The sequence below is a fragment of the Apus apus genome, chromosome 2 (assembly GCF_020740795.1).
Source record: "Apus apus isolate bApuApu2 chromosome 2, bApuApu2.pri.cur, whole genome shotgun sequence".
In the NCBI taxonomy this organism is placed as follows: Eukaryota; Metazoa; Chordata; class Aves; order Apodiformes; family Apodidae; genus Apus; species Apus apus.
Genome location: NC_067283.1, coordinates 18,042,144 through 18,060,323, shown reverse-complemented (window position 1 = coordinate 18,060,323; position 18,180 = coordinate 18,042,144). Strand labels below are relative to the sequence as shown.

The following is an 18,180-nucleotide window of genomic DNA, read 5'->3' as shown; positions in this document are numbered from 1 at the left end:
ATTCCCTCATGGTACAAACACTGCTAGTTCAGGTACTGGGACGGCTGTATGTGGCTGACTTCCCAGAGGAAGGCATATAGCATTAAATGGATAATTGCAAAAGGTGTATGAAATTGGGGAGCAAGGTTTTCTTTTCCCTCTACCTTATTCTAATTTTTTTTAAAGGAGGGGTAAAGTACCTGACACTCTGCTGCTCTCACCTAAGAGGTTTCCTGTTGGGACCACTGAAATATGCACAGAAGGACGTTGACTCATCCTTTTTAGTTATCTTGTACAACTGGAGCTAACTTTGGGAAGATTAAAATGAGGTAACACACACCTACATAAACTTGTATCTGTAAATTTCTCCCTCCAGTCTAAGGAGGAAGAGAATCTAAGCTACCTTTAACAGTACACTTAGATATTGCATTTTTCTCAGCTCTTTATACATAGACTATCACAGGATTTGGAAAATACTAAAAACGGTAAAAGAAAGGAAAAACATTCCCAAACGTGATGGTTTTTCAAAGGGGAAAGGATCCCTCAATCTCTTGCTGTGCTACCCTGTAATTTTTTATGTTTTTTATGTTCTCATCTTACTTTTAACCAAAACTGGAAATCAAAAGTTTTCTGGGTAGCTAGATTCAATTACAGTCTGCATGTGTACAAGTTTGATTACAATAGAGGTTTTCACAGCTATTTATCTGCAGAAAATCAAAATGCAAATATATGCGGAGAAGCTGATTTTGCCTTTATCTACTTCAGTATTAAGAAAAATTAACATTTAAAACTTCAGTATTTTTATTGAAATAAATGTTGTTCTCGCCACAGCACAATAATTATGATTCATGACAAACGTACATTTCCAAGTTAAGCATTTTACTGTGTATAAACTGTGATGACTGACTTTTTCACCGATCAGAAACTGTTCTACAGCTGAATATCACACACAGTTAGTACTGTATTTTGGGGGGAAATGTTGGAATTTTACATGAGAGAAATTTATAATAAAACTTTTAAAATTAACATAATACAGTCAGGAAATATAAGACTAATAATAAGCAATCAAAAAAACAAACACTATTTTCTACTTTATCCAGCTATAAATACAAAAATGCAGCAACTGATTTAATACCCTTTAGACTATTTCAATTCTGTTTTTTAAGCAGAAACTACTAGATATGCAGACCACATCTAGAGTTTGTAACATGAAATCCTAAATTCTATTCAGTTAACTAAGTTTCAGGAATTATTCTTCCTACATCGGTTTTCTCTCCAGCAAATCACTTTCTGATATTTTGGAATGAGATGAGGTGTAGGCATGAATGAACTGAATATTAAGTCTGAAACCTGATGGCTACTAAACATTTATGTAACTTTAAACCAGGTTACTGCCCATGTTGACTTGTATGGTACAGGTAGGGAGAGGATGCTGGTGCTAAAAATGCATGTGAAGTAAAACTGAGATTAAAATGGATGCCTGCCAAACACTTAAACACAATATAAAAAACCCCAACAAATCAAAACAGATTATAAAGAACATCCTCTCTTCTTCAGTAACAGATGTTGCTGAAGTGATTAGAAAAAGTTACATTGCTTTGTGGGCCGTGGGGTGCAAATACAACTGAAGAAATATTTAGTGGGCTTTTAGTTAAAGCACATTGTGACACAGGGAACCACACTCTAGTTGAACCAGGAGACAGCTGCAGGAAAAGAATGGGATTTTTTTAAAAAACATCTGAACACATGGAAGAAACTAAGACCAAATATTAGTAAGACATATACACATAATTACCCATTCTCTCTGTTACACAAATGACATTTTGGAATCAAATTGTTAAAGTAGCTGAAAACTAATTTTTCACATGGAAGCAAAGAGTGATGGGGAATGGCAACAGAAACATCTGCATATGCTCAGATATAATATAGGTACAAAACCCAAATATGACATTAGAAGAGAAAAACACCTCTTATTCACAGTATAATGGTACATGTAAATTAACTAGTGAAATGTCTATGATGCTTTATCACACACATTAAAAATATGGTGGAAGGAGGAAATAAAATTCATTTGAAGAAACATTCTAGTTTTTCTCTTTTCTGTAACTGTGCTCTTTTCCATTAGGTATGTAGATTGAAATAACCTGAATCTTCCAGTGAAACATATTTAACATAGTCTGAATTATGTGCTTCTACAGTACTTCATCTTTTCATATTGATTTCACACTCATTCACTTATTACTTTGTTGCTGTTGAAGACTGACCATGGTAGCAAGGAGAATGGGACTGTGCCTTTTGAAGAAGAGAGAAAAAAAAGGCAATAACCTAGTGGATCTCTTGGACTGAGCCTAAGCCTAAGCATGTGTGCCTACAAAGTGTGTCCATACTAATAAAGCCACAGAAATCAGAAGCATTAAGAAAAACTTTAACACTCTCATAAAAGAAAAAGAGATTAAACTCTTTTCACCAGCTTCTTCCAGGGGCCGTGTGGGTGTCCTTTCATCTCCAAAATGGAACAAAGTTGTTATATGAGTAAAAGCTTTTCAACAGAACTCTTAAAAAATACAGGTTAAAAGAGTAAAGAAGAGAGGGCTAAAGCATTTTTCTAGCAAGCACAATCATTCGTTGATCTTACTTCTTCATGTCATTAACTTCATGGATTGTATGCAAATAACAGTAGCTTCTGAGCCACAGGATACACACATAAGGTATGTCTAGATTATCAGTTAAATGCATATTTTTGAAGAGCTTTTATGGGATGTGAGAAATATGCTGAAGTAGGAAAATAAACAACTGTGCAAAGTAGTAAGTGTTGTTATAGTTTCTTTATTAGTTTACAGAACCTGAAGCTAATAACAATCTGCCTCTTACAAAGCTAGTGATACACAGCTCCATACTTTGCATTGGCTTCCCTCGGGAAGCTGTTGAGAACTGTTAGATTCAGTACAGAATTCAATTTTTCAAAATTAGTACAGCACATAAATTAATAAACTTCAAACATCATATATAAGGGAAGGAAGGAATCTCTAGATTATTTATGGGTTAACTTGTTTTTCTATAATTTTTTTTTCTTTTCCAACATTGTCAGATCTGTATTCTTAAAAATAACAGTTACAAAAAATCTCAACTCAGACATGGTATGAAAATCAAATAATAACTGAGCAATTGTCTGACTAGCATTACATTTCTGTGCTTGATCAGCTTTAATTAAGAATATGCACATAGGAGAACACTGTGTTAATTTTTTTTACTTGTTTGTGTCCTATAGCAGTAAAGGGATACTATGCAGAAATTGAAACCTGCCTGGCATTGTTTTCTCTCAATTAAAATTCAGCACATTAAAAAGGTTAGATCTATGGTTACATGACATCTTCCAATTTCAGATCAACAGTGTCTTGCAAAGGTTCATTTTGTGCCAGCACTCTAGTTCAGTGCACTCTGAGAGCTAAAGCTCCTGTGTGGGAGAGGCAGTAATGGACTGCCCAAAATGCATTACCATGCAACATTCAGCTTCAGCTGAAACTTTTGAATTGTGGAATTAAATCAAAATAATGCTTTCAATTTGGCAGCAGCATATCTGACCAAGGCTAAAGGGATGCTGAAGTCAGTTAAATTCTGTAAAATAATCTTAATGCACAGAATGGCACTTCTGAATCATCTCATGCACCACCATGAAGTACATGAGTTGCAGTGGGTACAATGGACTGCACAAAGTAAAAAAGAATTCACCATGAGACTTGAGGCAGACAAACTATTAGACAAAAGGCATTCTATGCAGTAATTTTAATACTTAAAAAATATAATAACTTTAAAAGCCCTCTACTTCACATTTTTTATAAAAGCTCTCACTTCTTTAAATGTTAATCACTTTCTCTAGAGTAAACCCCTTATTACACTGATTTGAAAGAAACACAAGTCAGTTGAACTGCTCTTCTGGGAGGTGCTTGAGGGAGTGTAGTAAAATTTCTGCTCCACAGAGCTTACAAATCTTCAGGTGAGGATGTTATTGCTTCAGACTCTGTATTTTGCTTTGCCATGATCATTGATAACACATATGTGCTGAAAAAAAGATAACACTGATTGCAAATGTACAGTTGATTACTTTATTATTAATTGATTGTTCAGAAATATTTCTGCATGACCAATCTAGTGATCTTGTAATTACCCCTTCCTTTCCAGAGACCTGGAACTGAATTCTGATTCTGATCTCACTTTCTAGCTACAGCAATTTTTTCCACTTGCAATTCCCAGTTTTGAGGTCCACCCTTGGGAGCACCACAGGAAACAAAGGCAAGGCTTGCACCTTTTTTCCATCATTATCTCACTGAGAAAAGGGGCAGACAACATAGCAGTAAAAGTCCAAACCTGTCTGAACTGTAGCTGTGTTTCATTTACTGCTGTCTCTGCATGTCCTGGGAATGGTGGATCTGTGAGGTCCTAGGCTGACAGAAGTTGGAGCATAGCAGACTTATGACTTCTGCTCTGAGGAAAATCTTGAGGTTATTTGAGGTTTTTCAGGGAGTCCTACACTCACTGAAAGGATTCCAACCATGACATTAAGGCAAACTATGGGGTACTTAAGACATCCTGGAAAAGTAAAGCAGTGACTTTTAAAAACTATTTTTTAAAGAAACTTACATTTAGATCTCTGAAGTGCTCATTGTAGTCCAGGGCATAACCTACCACAAACAAATCTGGAATTTCAAATCCATAATCTGTATTGAGACAAATAACAAACACCATCAATACAACATCAATTGAAATTACATAGCCCCTAAATTCATGTGTTGGTTCTCTGACAAGCAAACTCCAGATGTATGTAGTCCAGGTTATGTTACTTTTGACTTAGAGCCATCAAGGTCAGCAGTAGCACTGTACCCAGTTCCTGCTCACGGGCTGTTTGTGACAGGGATGTGAACAGTCAGCAGAGAGTGGCAGAGCTGAGCACAATGAGCAGTAGCACAGCAGACACAGGGTGGAAGGAAGACAAAATCAGAGCTGAAAAACTGAGTCTATGTGGAAGCTCCACTGGTACACGGGTGTGATGACAACTGTCTAGTACCACAGTAATGAAAAATAAGTACAATTTTAATTCAGAAGTAATTTTCAGAGGTTTGTATGTTTTCTTCTGAGAACAGCAAAAACTACTTTGCATATCATGCTACCAAAACACGTCAAATGCTTCTTAAATTAAAGCCCCAACCTTATGAAGACTCATGCACATGTTTAACAAAGTAAATGCACGCAGGGCAGTTGGATCACACATTGCACTTCAGGCTGAGCACAGGCATGTATCTTTGAGTGTGGAGTTTTGTGAGGTATCAGCACTGTGTAAAACGAGTCAGATGCTCTCCATATTGTTCACTTATAAACTAGAGAAAACCACAACCTTTTGGACACAAAAATAGGTCAGCATAAAAAATTTTACAGGTATTCAATGAAGGAATTTATTAATTTGTTAAGAATTGTGGGTAACAGATGCTTTGGAATCATAATAAAAAATTTGAGTGAGGAAATTACACATCATTGATATACAGGAGTGATCTCAGATGTTTTATAAAATTAATCACAGTATATATAAAAAAGGGTAAAACCAGTTTCATTTTACAAATCATTATGTAAAAATATTAAGCTACCTTTCATGAAGTAATTTTATTGTATTTTTTATATGTTTTAAATTACTGAATCCAGTCAAATATATACTTCAATTTACTGGATTACATTCTAAATGTTAAAAATAACAGTGTATAAAAACTAGTACAACAAAATGTTTGGGTCACAGTTCAGACTATTGGGCTAAAACTTCAGGGCTATGTCCACCATCAAGTAACTTTTGCTTCATAACATTTCCTTGTCTCCCACATCGCAGATCAAGACTCTTCATGCTGTCTCCTGGTACTCACCTGCCTACTCTCCTTCTACCCTCCTCCCCAGCTCAGCTGACCAGGGCCTTCTTCAGTAGCAAATACTGGCTGATCTCTTCTAGATGGATCTATTCTTTTCACTATTTATCCACATACCTGTTATTATATAATTTATTCTAATAAGTCTAAAATGACAATGGCTTGGTATAGCTCTGGCTCTTCCCCATAGCACAGTACAAGTACCAATAACTCAGAGGTAAGTGGTGCTGGTGTGGCACAAACAGAACAGTAGGAGTTTTAAAAGTCCAATTTATCTCTTACTTTTTTGGAGGGTGGGGTTTAATTATAATATAATTGTTTACTCTTTAAACAATAAAACTTTTCAAAAAAGTTATTCTGTTATAAAAATGTAAAACTTGTGAATAACGATCACAATAAAACACCTTTCATGTTCAGATGGAACCCTGCAGCTCCTCCAAAGAGATGCAATGAGGAAGGAAAAGGAAGAATTGGACTTTCTCTTCTATATAGATTGTCAGAGACAGAAGATAAAAGCACTCACTCTTCATCAATAAAATTACACCCTTTCATGGCTTCCTGATAAAGTTAGTATTATGCAGAAAACATCAGACTATAAGGAGGCCAAGCTTTCCAAACCACAATTTCACAAATCCTTCCATTGCATCCCACAGTCCCATTGACAACTGATATTTTACACTGTTTCTAGCAGTCCACAGAATGATATGAAAGGCAAGTGGTAGAGTAATGGTAACTTCTTGGACTGTCAAGTACAGATTTTCACAACAACACTTACAATCTGGTCTGTACCCATCAGGCTGAGATGTTCTTTTCACCAACAAGCTGTAATTAAAAACAACATAAGCCCCATGTAAATCTACATATTTAACTGAATACATGCATAAAAACTATTGCCTTTATCAAAAAACTTCCAAGCCATGTGAGTCACTGTTCTTGTTCTGCTCCTCCTCCCAACAACGTCCTGATGGCAGGGAAGAGATGGGTGTGTTCCCCTTCAAAGTCCATCAGTGCCAGTCCTGACATGGCTGAAGGGTCACTGCCACTGCAGAACTACACAAAAGCATTTCCTCTCCTTTCCTCCACCCTCCTCTTAGTGACTCGGGCAGCTCCTCTGCAGAACTCCCTCTGCCATCCTGCAGCATTGCATTAAAGCAGGATCTTGGAATGGGAACATTGACTGGAAAGTATGTTGGGCTAGACTAATTATTAAGTTCTGTGATTGTTTTACTCACCTTGCCACTTTAATCATTTTGGGCTTGTATTTTTCTATATTATTAAGCAGAACCTTCATAGTCCTTCCAGTTCCAACAATATCCTTACAAAACATGAAAAAACAGAATAAGCAAAAAAAAAAAAAAAAAGGAAAGCTGAAAAGAGGAAATCTGGACAATGACTGAGCAGTTCCACCTTCTTATTTTGTGGAAACAATGTATTTTTCCCAGGGTATTGTGAGCCATATCCAAGAAAGATCATAACTGAGTTCACTCTCTTTGAAGCAACCCCTTTCTACTAATAAAATCATCACTTAAAGGACTGTCCACTTCCTCTTGAAATTAGTTCTGTTTCTAGTATTACTGGAGATTACTTGCCACTGCAAGGATGCAGGGATCAGACTTTTCATATTATGGACAAGAATGCAGTATGGCCACATCTCTCCATGTCAGGACTAAATCTGGCCTAATTGTTGTTTTACTAGTCCAGCACAAATGAGTATTCACCAGAGATACTGTACTCAACCTGGCCTGAATGAGACCAGGAGATACCTGGCTACAAAACTGACCATGACATGGAGAGCAGCTGTTGACTCTGAACTCTGTAGGTGTGGATTTTTCATTAGCAACACTTTTATCTCTGCTCCCCAGCTATCTAATAACAATAACAGAATTTGCTGTAGACATTATTTTGTTTCTGTTACAGCAGCTGGCGTTAACAAACATGGAACTCCTAGCAGTCATTCAGGTAACCAGCCATCTCTGTGTCTCATGACTTTTTCACCCTTCTTTGCTAAGAAAAGCCATTCCAACATTTATAAATTTCCTTCATTACACCATCCAGCTTACTTCCCACTCAAGCAGACTGGGCCTAAAATGCCAGTCAGATCCTGATGCACTCTCTAACCATCCTAGCTGCCTTTCCAACTTTAAAAGAGAATCATCTACATAAATTATGAGAGAATTTGTAGCATCAGTGGGGTGACACATTCTCTTCCTCCACAGCTGAACACTGTTGCTTTACACCAGCAACATATCTGTGATGGATCCTCCCCAGGGGACACTGCAGGATGCAATGCTGATGAGCAGGAGTCATGGGCACTTGAGAGAATGACTGACATTCTCAACCACCATGTGAAAAACCCTGAAGTTGCAAAGCATGTGCAGAGCTATGCTACGATTTCAAAATCATGCAACCGAGAAGTGCAGAGCACAAGTTTTAGGAGGAGCATCTGAGGGAACTGGGGTTGTTTAGCCTAGAGAAAAGGAGGCTGAGGGGAGACCTTATCACTCTCTACAACTTCCTGAAGGGAGGCTGGAGCAAGGTGGTTGTTTGTCTCTCCTCCCAAGTAACAAGTGACAGAACACGAGGAAATTAACTCATGTTGTGCCAGGGGAGGTTTAGAGTGGATATCAAGAAAAATTTATTCAGCAAAAGGGTTGTCAAGCACTGGAACAGGCTGCCCAGGGAAGTGGTTGAGTCACCATCCCTGGTGGTATCTAAAAGATGTGTAGATGTGGTGCTTAGGGACATGGTTTAGTGGTGGATTTGGCAGTACTAGTTAACAGTTGGACTTGATGATCTTAAAGCTCTTTTTCAACCAAAACTGTTCTATGATTGATTGCAGTTGATTCATTGTTCTCCAAGGAACAGAACAACTTACAGTACAGGAGTTCATGAAACCACAGAAAGAACAAATCAAATGACAAGCAAGGACTCCTGGGTATCCAAGTCAAGTACGTGTGGCAGCAATGTAGTGTGTGTGATCTGTCATGCAGTTGCAAAAAGACTGAGAGATCATTAAGCAAATTAGCCTCTCTCCCTCTTCACCACATCGGAGCTAAAGAAGTGTAAACACCGACAAGGCTTTAGAAACTGAGCACACAATCACAACTTTACTGTGTGACTTTATATAAGTACTATATGACATAAACACCTGACTTACCTCCACAATTAGCACATTCTGAAAGAAACAAACAAAAAGAAACACAATTAGACAATATTCACTAATTAAAATAAACAAAGTTTTGAAAGAGTGAAATGAAGACCTGCAGTCCTATGTACATACATACACCATGATGAAACACAAGGAGTTTCCTCTTTCATTTTTGAGTCCTCAGAAAGAGCCAGCCATAAAAGCAAACCTTGCACTCAGGGGCTATGACTTTATTCAACTCTGCCTAGATTATCCTCTTTGTGCAAGAACGGGATGTAGCTTCGGAAAATACAATTAGATGGAAGAAATCAAAATGGGATGAGCTTCACTTCATTCCAGTCTGTCTAGCTGTGTATTACTGTATATATAGTACTGTTTCCAATATTTACAATGTTACTATTTCCAATGCTACTATGAGACTATGCCAATATTATTCTTACTCTGAAATAAATGCTCTTGCCCCCACCCTTCCCCCCCGAAACCTCACAGTAAAGGATTACAGGCCAAGTTGTACCACCCTTTCTCATACTGTGAAGTCTCCTCCTTCTCTTCAAATACTGCTGCTGAAATGAGCAGTGTTACTTGAAGAGAAGGGCAGTGATGCAGACAAAAGCAGTGTTGTCAAGCCTTATGACAGCATGATCACAACAGCTGCTGATAATTTTGCTTAAGTTCATCACTGTTCAAGGAATCACAATATCTAAGGTGACTTCTGTTCTTTTATGAAAAACATTAATAAGAAGGAATGTTCCTATTAGAATAAATAAAAATCTATTTATTAGTGAGCATTATCATGTGCATATTCAAAAGGATGGACTCTTACAATAACGCATTAAGATCTGCTTTCTAAGGTGAAAACTGCAATAGCAAGAGGAAAGTTATTTCACAAATACCTCTCCCCATCCATCTATCCATCCATCTTATATGTATGTGCATATTGTATGACCTGCAAAACCTTGAGACAGATGGCTTCATGTCCACCAGTATTAACCAGACTAGCTTACATTCCGTGTCCTCTCTATCAGGCTTATTGGCTTTGCTAGATACATAATGTGGAGACTAACTTCCTTTCCATCACAGAATCCCAAGGTTTAGAGTTCTGAGAAAGACTCAAACACCATGAAGAAGGAGTGTATGCTCATAAACAGCACACCTTTGACAGTTTCAATACCTGGTATGTAAATATGTTTTTAATCTTCAAAACAGAAATTATTATATAGATTATCCATATTTATATTTATACTGCGTTTCCTCCTAACAATCACAGTGCTTGGCAGGAGACACAGCATGCTTCATGTATTAACCATTGCAGAAACATGTTACCACACACAGTATTATACCTGGATGATTCTGAAATGGCAAAACACTCGGTAAAGGTGTGGAGGGAACTCCCGGTAGTAGTTCAGCAGATGTCAGCAATGGAGATCTCACTCAAGAAAGCCACTAATTTAGACTGAGCTCCAATGGAATGTGTATTAATCTCGGAGGGTGGCTCCTTTTTGGTGTTTTCATAACAGGTTTCACTGGTGGTTATTCTGCTTGGCACTCCTGACTTTCAACCTCTCAGCTGTTGACACAAACAACTCTGGATCTGAAAGACCTAGTCCTGTGGAGGTAAAAAGTCAAAGGCCTCTTAACAAAAAAAGCCCAAAGACACCCTGCCTCTGGAAATTTCTTCCTTCAAGAAAGAATGGAAGTATGTCAGTCCTTTACATAAGATGAAGAGACCAAAACCATGTTCAGGAGAAGCTTATGACAAGTGTGCAGTGCCACATCTTCTTCAAGGAAGCCACTGGATCCAAAAAAGGTTTGCTTCTCATCAGGATTCCTGGATGAAATCATAACTAGGAAGAACACTTTCAAAGATGAACCCAGGACACCTGAGTCTGAGGCATAAGCAAATCACTTGATTCAGTCAGTGGACACCTGAAGATTACGTGCTGGAGTAATAGTTTGACCATCCCCCAGGGAACTTGCACAGCTGGTGATATATGTAAATATTTATGTGTGTATATATACATACACACATATATGATATAGGAAGAGAGCAGAAGAGCTGGCAAGAACCTCACCAGAATGAAAGATTAAATTAACTCCTTTAGTACCAGCAAACAGTCAAGGATGACTGCAAGTGGCACCTGGTAGGAGGCTGACCTGACAACATCAGCCTGACATCCTCACCCATTTGGCCAGTTTCATGCATCTCTTGCTGCTCTTCATACTGTTGACAAGAACTTTCCTGCCAAGGGAAAAACACAGATCTTCTAGTGGCAAGACCTCTCCAACAGCTATAGCACGAGATGGGACATAAACTGACAAGACACGGACTGCAAAGTCCTGCATGAGCAGACTGTGTGAGGGTGCAGCAAAGGCTAGTTGCTCCCTGAGCAAAGGGTAGCCATGAGCTGCAACCAGTGGTGCAGGGGCCTCACCAGCCCCACAGTGCCCCAGCCAGGGGAATGGACAGACCTGAGACTTGTTCAACTGAGAGTGCATATGATCAGGTGACTTCATGGTGGTCAAGCAGATCTGAGGTCAAGCTGTCAGTCCACAGGTTGGGATTGGGTCCAGTGAGAGTAACCATGACCAAACACAGCCCACTGATGTCCAGGCAGGTCCACAGCAATAACACAGGTCTGAGGTTAAGCTGGGAAGTCAGTCTGTCAGTTAGGATCTGGATCAACATCTGTAGAAATCTACAGGCATGGCTATAGCTGAGCTGAAGATCAGTACCCATACACCATAGCTCAGGCATGGACTAAAAGCCCACGGTTGAGCTGAACTGGGGCTCCTGTGCCCACAGGTGTGGGCAGGGCCACAAGTGACACAGGTCATGGCCATCAAGTCCTATCAGTGCACACAGGGCCCTGACAGATTGAGAGAAAAGCACAGTCCTAGGACATTTCACTGATAGACAAGTAAGTTTCTTTGCTACCACAGCTGCTTCAGCTATCTTATCATGAGCAGCAATAGGGATTCTCTTGCTTTCTCTCAAGGGAAAATCATCAAATTAAACAGAATGACAGGACTGCAGCCTCCCTGGCCATGGAATCAGGATCAAAGGAATAAGGAGGAGTGACCTTAATAAACAAGTTGTGAGAGAAAAAATAATAGACATGAATAGAAAACGGGGCTGAGAAGATCAAGAAAGGTCGTAATGACTGTATTGTTGGTCCAAAGTGTGAACTTAAAACTATCCCTCAGAGACATCTGATTAACCGGTTTTGAACATGATGAGGACTTTAGAACTTCCCCAGACCAGTGCCTCATTATCTAAGAGCAAAAATACAGTTAGAAAATTTCTGTTGCTATTTGACCTGAAGCTGTTTTGCAGTGGACGTAGAAAAGGCTTTACTTTCTTCTCTTTTTAACTTCTTCTATATTTGAAAACAGATCTATTTTCTCAGTTTCCTCTTTTTCAGATTAAACAACATCTATTTATTCAACATTTTCTCACAAGCTGTATTTTCTAGCTTTCTGATAATTCTTTTGTTCTCTTCTGGAACCTGTACAGTTGGTCAAGATCCTTCTCCAGTTGTGGTGCCCCAAACCAGAAAGAAGCCTTTTCCAGTGTCAAGAAGAATAAAAGAAACACTCTGTATGCTTTACAAATAATCCTCCTTTCTCTATATACCAGTACAACAGTTATATTTTTTATAAAGGTATACTGTTATCTCATGTGCAGCTTGTGATCCACCAATTTCCAGTTCAGAACTGTTGCTTAGTCATGGAATCATGGAATCATAGAATCACAGAATCATAGGATAGCTTGGGTTGGAAGGGACCTTAAAGATCATTTAGTTCCAACTCCCCTGCATGGGCAGGGACACCTCCCACTGGACCAGGTTGCTCCAAGTCTCATCCAACCTGCTCTTGAACACTTCCAGGGATGGGGCAGCCACAACTTCCCTGGGCAGCTTGGGCCAGTGTCTCACCACCCTCATAGTGAAGAAATTCTTCCTAATGTCTAATTCAAACTTCCCCTCTTCCAGTTTTAATCACCAGTTTAAACCACAAGTTATGGAAGGGACTGATGGAAATGGAAACAGGAATATCACAGATCCCCAACGAGATTTGGCCAGTCCCATAACGTGCCTACAGCAATAACCTGTATTGGTGGCATCCCACAACTCCCCTACAATCATCCCTAGAAGACACTGGCCATATGCAACAGTCCAAGTGTGTCCTAGGACCTGACTGAAGTTATTTTTCAAGATGTTCACTTGCAAAGAATCCCTCCAACTGGCTCCTCATGTTCCATGGCAGCAGAGCCCCAGTGCCAGGTCTCTCCTCCTTATCCCTCAGAGCTCAGTGCAGAAGAGATGGCACCTCTCCAGGGGCAGGGCTGGGGGGCAGGGAAAGGGCCCACACAACACTTGGCAATCGGCAGCTCCCGGAGGGAGCGCTGGGAGACCTGGCACAGGGCGGCTGCACCTCCCTCCCTGCCCACTTGCAGGACGGTGGGATGCTTTGCACCCTCTCTGCCACTGCTGGGCATGGGAGGCTGTGCCCCCTGGTGGGGGGCACTGAGGAACCCTGACCCTTCTGGGACACTGCCACTACCATCTCATCCAGGGACCCTGGGGGGGATGAGGAGGGGACCACAGCCCAGCACACACAGGGAGGTGCAGGGCAGCCCCTGGCCCAAGGGCAGCAAAATGGCACAGGGGGACAACCCCCAGGAAAGGGGCCCTTCACCCCCCCAGCCTTCCTCCTTCTCACACATTAGGCCATATTTCGGGCCACGACCCCCCAGCTCCTGGAACAGCCATACTTGGCCACATACATCACCACCACAGTGTCCTCCTGACAGCAGAATCGCTCTCCCTGCTGGGACCCCAGGGGCTGTCTACAGTTCTAGCTGACCTGCCAGGCAGCCGTGTGCCAAGATGGTAATCTTTCCCATGAGGGAAAGAGAGTGAAGAGCAGCCAGGCAGGTGGTCACCCAGCCAGGAGCCAGAGAGAGGAGAGACAGCAGAAGGGCATGAAGAGGAAGAAGAAGCTGAGTCCTGCTGATGGTGTGGAGCCTAGGGAGGTGGGCCCACATTAAGTTCAAGAATAACCTATGGAAGTGGACATACTGGAAGACACAGAAGAACCTACGGACATGGACCCACCTCCAGCATGGTGCCCCCAGCAGCACACCCCTTTGCCAGGCAGGACTCTGTGCCAAGACTCATGCCCATGGCCAGTGCAGGAGCACCCAGCCAGCACCACACCCTGGCCCAACCCCCACATCCTCCTTTAGCCCAGTTTCCATTAGCCTGTCCTGCAGCCTCACCCCTTCCACCCCCAGCAGCCAGGCTGTGATCCTGGCAATCTGTGGTTTTGCATCTATTTTATTATATTTCAGTATTTTCTTGTTCATCATTACTGTTTCAAAAGTTGTGTGTTCAGTAAAGTTGCTTAGTTCAGTTTCCAAGCCCTGAGCGTCTCTCCTTTCATTTCACAGAATCAAAGAATCATAGAATGGCCTGGGTTGGAAGGGACCCCAAAGACCATCTGCTCCCAACCCCTGCCATGGGCAATGACACTCCCCACAAGACCAGGCTGCTCCAAGCCTGACCCCAAACAGGTCCAGGGATGGGGCAGCCACCTCACTTGCATTTATGTAGAAGATTGCTTCTATATAAGCACAGAAATTAGTATTCATCTTTATTGCCATTACATGTAATTCTTTGAACCAAATTCTTAAAATAATTTCTCAAGATCATAATGCTCTTTTGTAGTATTTTTCCAGGTAGTACCACAACCATTAAATGCTAATTCAATCTTTTAAATCATGAATTAAATACTGTGTAGTCCCTGGAGAACATGCTTTAATGCATCCAGTCTGACAGTAAAGCATAATGAACTGTTTCTTGAGAAGAGCTTTCCAACCAGTTATACATCCATCTAATAGAAATTTAATTTTGTCTACATTTCCTTATCACAGATGACTCATACATAGGAAAGAATATCAAGATGGATCCAGACATGCCTGAAGGGTTTGTCTGGCCACAAGAGTGATAGTCACCTGTGTGTGACTTCAGCTGACGTGTAAGATTTCATATTTATTGACTAATCTGAGAAAGAAGGATACTGGTGGACCCTGTAATAATCTGACCAGCATTCTGTTGTTCTTTCCTCTTCTCTTCAGAGTCCAACAGTTGCAAATTATATGCATGGGGAGATTTGGTTCTTTGAAAGTCCCTTTAATCAGGCAGTTAGTTGTCTGGGTCAGGAATCAGAGATTCTCCATTTTTTATTATGCACATTCTCATTATTTCCAAAACATTGATCGGGATTTTTTGTGCTATGAAGAAAGCCTGTATGTAAGGACTTTGTAGTGGACAAGCAAGTATAAAATATTCAGATATGAGAATATTTTGTATATATAAATAAGCAGGCATCCTGATAATTTAGAATTATACATTAATCTTGGTTTTGATTAGGCAGGTTTACTGTAACTAACGTCATCATACTTCACTTATGACTGAAGGCATCCAACATGGTTTGCCATCCTCTGGTACCAAAAACCGTCTCCTAAAAAACTACACGATGTGCTGGGAAACTGACTGCAATGCTGCCTTTGTCCTACCTTTCTCCTGTTGAAGCAGGCTGCTGATAGAAGGGTCTGGAAGAGGGATGGCATTGCAGGGAAAAAAAAACTGCCAGGAAATGTTTTGATACACAGTGTCCAAACTAGGTAGTGGTGATGTGTAACTAAGAGCGTTTGAAACAGATTAGCTTATCCTTGAACAGATGGGTAGAAGATAAAAGAATGCAATGGATACAACAAATTGGTAGATTATCAGTGAAGTTACCATCATCCTAAATGCACAGCTGGCTTCATCCAGCATATTCTGGGAAAGGTTTCAGTGACCTGTAAGACCTTATCCAGCTTTACCATGAAATCCACCTGTGAGCGGGTGGGCAGAATGCTGGTGAAACTCCTCAGGCTGTGGTCCTACAGCAGTGACTGGTAGCTGGACAAATGATAGGAGGCTAAAAGATGCTGAAAAGAAGGTTTTTCAAGTGTATGTGTTTGAAGATCCTGTATCACATAGATCAAGACTGTTTTGTCCTTTCAGGTATATCTGAGGCAATTGCAGAGAAGGAAACCACATGAAAAGTAATCCAGCCTTCTGGCACACATTTGATATTTTCTGTCTATTTTTGGAGCTTGGGGAACAGGGAATAGGAATAGGAATATTTACTGACATGTTGACTAGACTGAAGATGGTTTAATTTCTGAGTAGAGCCATCTTCATGAATACAATCTGTGAGTATGTCCATAAATCTAATAATGGTGCTAATACATCTTACAGCAAGACACAGAGAACAGTTAGTTTTTAAAATACATCCTGGAAAGATTTCTTATATAGTCCAAATAAAGAAGGGGTGGTGGCTCAACTGTCAGAGACTGAAACACCTTCCTACTGAGTTGTTGCAAGAGAATCAGAGGCTTTCATTGCTGATGGATTAGAGGGATGGCTGGGAGCTGATAGATATGGATGACTGTGATTCATCCTGTTTACAGCTGTTTCTACCAGGTAGCTGGCAGGAAGTAAGTTGGTGCAATACAGAATCACAGAGTATCTCAAGTTCAAAGGGACCCATATGGATCATCGAGTCCAACTCCCTACTCCTCGCAGAGTTGCCTAAAACTAAAACATACGACTAAGAGCATAATCCAGACACTCCTTGAACTCTGATGGGCTTGGAGCCCTGACCACTTCCCTAGGGAGTTCGTTCCAGTGACTGACTATCCTCTCAGTGAAGAACCTTTTCCTAATGTCCAATCTGAACTTCCCCTGATGCAGCTTTATTCCATTCCCTAGTGTCCTATTGCTCCTCCTGGTTTAACGTCACTGGCAATCTTACTAATGTACATTTCATTTCTGCATCCAGATCCTTCATAAAAACATGAAAGAGTGCTGCCCTTAAAATGGTACTCTGTGTTTTTAAATGCAAAAAGGTGCTGCAAAGTTTAAAATTTTGTAGCTTTGAGTGATCAGGGTTCATACAACTTGTGACTCTGCACATGGACATTTGCACTGAGTAGAAATAATATTTGTAGTGTGAACTGGATCTAAACAAAAATAAAATTTGTGCTTTCATATCCTTTTTCAGACACTAGTAGAAATGGTTTGTAGCAGCATATCTTGGGACATCTGGAAAAAGCAGGAGCTTTTTGACAATATTAGTCCAATGCAAAAATAAGAAGACATAATTTCTAATCCCTGCACTCCATGTTTATTTGTATCTCATGTTACAGAGACACATTTTCACTTTTATAATAAATATCAATGTATCTATGAATTTTACAATTATTAATAATGGACTGGAAACCTGCAAAAATTGAAAATCTGTAGTTTGCTTCCTTTCAAAGCCACATGAGCCTCTGCACAGCAAGAAAATAGGTTGTTATTATAACACACGTAAGAAAAATCCTGACTTGTAATAAGCTGAAAAATACTCTGGCACCGAGTCAATAGATTTCTATTGTTTACCTTCCCACAGGTCAGTAATAAATGGAACAATGTCAGCTAACAAGACCAAGCAGAGTAATGAGATCATGTATGCCTCCTGCCTGACAGTAGTAAGTGCTATGGAAACAATTTTTCACCTTCCTGGAAAAGAATAACAATTTTTTCTAGATTTTGATTTTATGTTCCATTTAGAAGACTGATTTCAAAGGAAGAATTGCTATGCAATAGAAGTGCTTTGAAATTAGCACTGAATAAGAGTTTGAGGGAAAGGCTGTCTTTGAATCCACATAAAATATAACAAGGTAAAATACTAAGTTGCAAATTTAGAACAGGAAAGTGTTTCCCAGAAAGCAGAAACTCTACTTTAAAATAATCAAATAAACAACCCCACTTAATGCAATACTACAGCTAAGAGGATAAGCACAGGCCTCACAGGTATAGCAAGAAAGTCAGGTAGATACACAAAGAGGGTATTTTCTCCTTAAATATTTCAGCATAAAATCAGTAGAATAACACATACACACATTAAAAAAACAAACCAAAGCCACAAAAAAACCAAAACCAAAACTATTAAAACAACAACCCAGAAGGAACTTAAGACTGCAAAAAGAATTATTTGAGACCTGGAAAAAACACCTTACAGTGAGGTAAAGTTTTTAGCAGGAGGTAATAGCTT

General features: G+C 40.0%; 1 protein-coding gene across 2 annotated transcripts in view; it reads right to left on the bottom strand.

The window, feature by feature from the left end:
* Window positions 1-2,789: 2,789 nt before the first annotated feature.
* The window catches only part of PRTFDC1 (phosphoribosyl transferase domain containing 1), a 47,436-nt gene continuing 32,045 nt past the window's right edge, over window positions 2,790-18,180 (bottom strand). The window contains exons 5-9 of one of the 2 annotated variants that reach the window (XM_051611611.1): window positions 9,040-9,057; window positions 7,115-7,197; window positions 6,658-6,704; window positions 4,618-4,694; window positions 2,790-4,038 (exon numbers count right to left, since the gene is read on the bottom strand). In XM_051611611.1, coding sequence (XP_051467571.1) covers window positions 3,991-4,038; window positions 4,618-4,694; window positions 6,658-6,704; window positions 7,115-7,197; window positions 9,040-9,057 — 273 coding nt within the window. In that variant the 3' untranslated portion in view covers window positions 2,790-3,990. Of the gene's footprint in view, window positions 4,039-4,617; window positions 4,695-5,519; window positions 6,705-7,114; window positions 7,198-9,039; window positions 9,058-18,180 lie in introns of those variants that run through there. The other variant, XM_051611610.1, reaches the window with a different exon arrangement.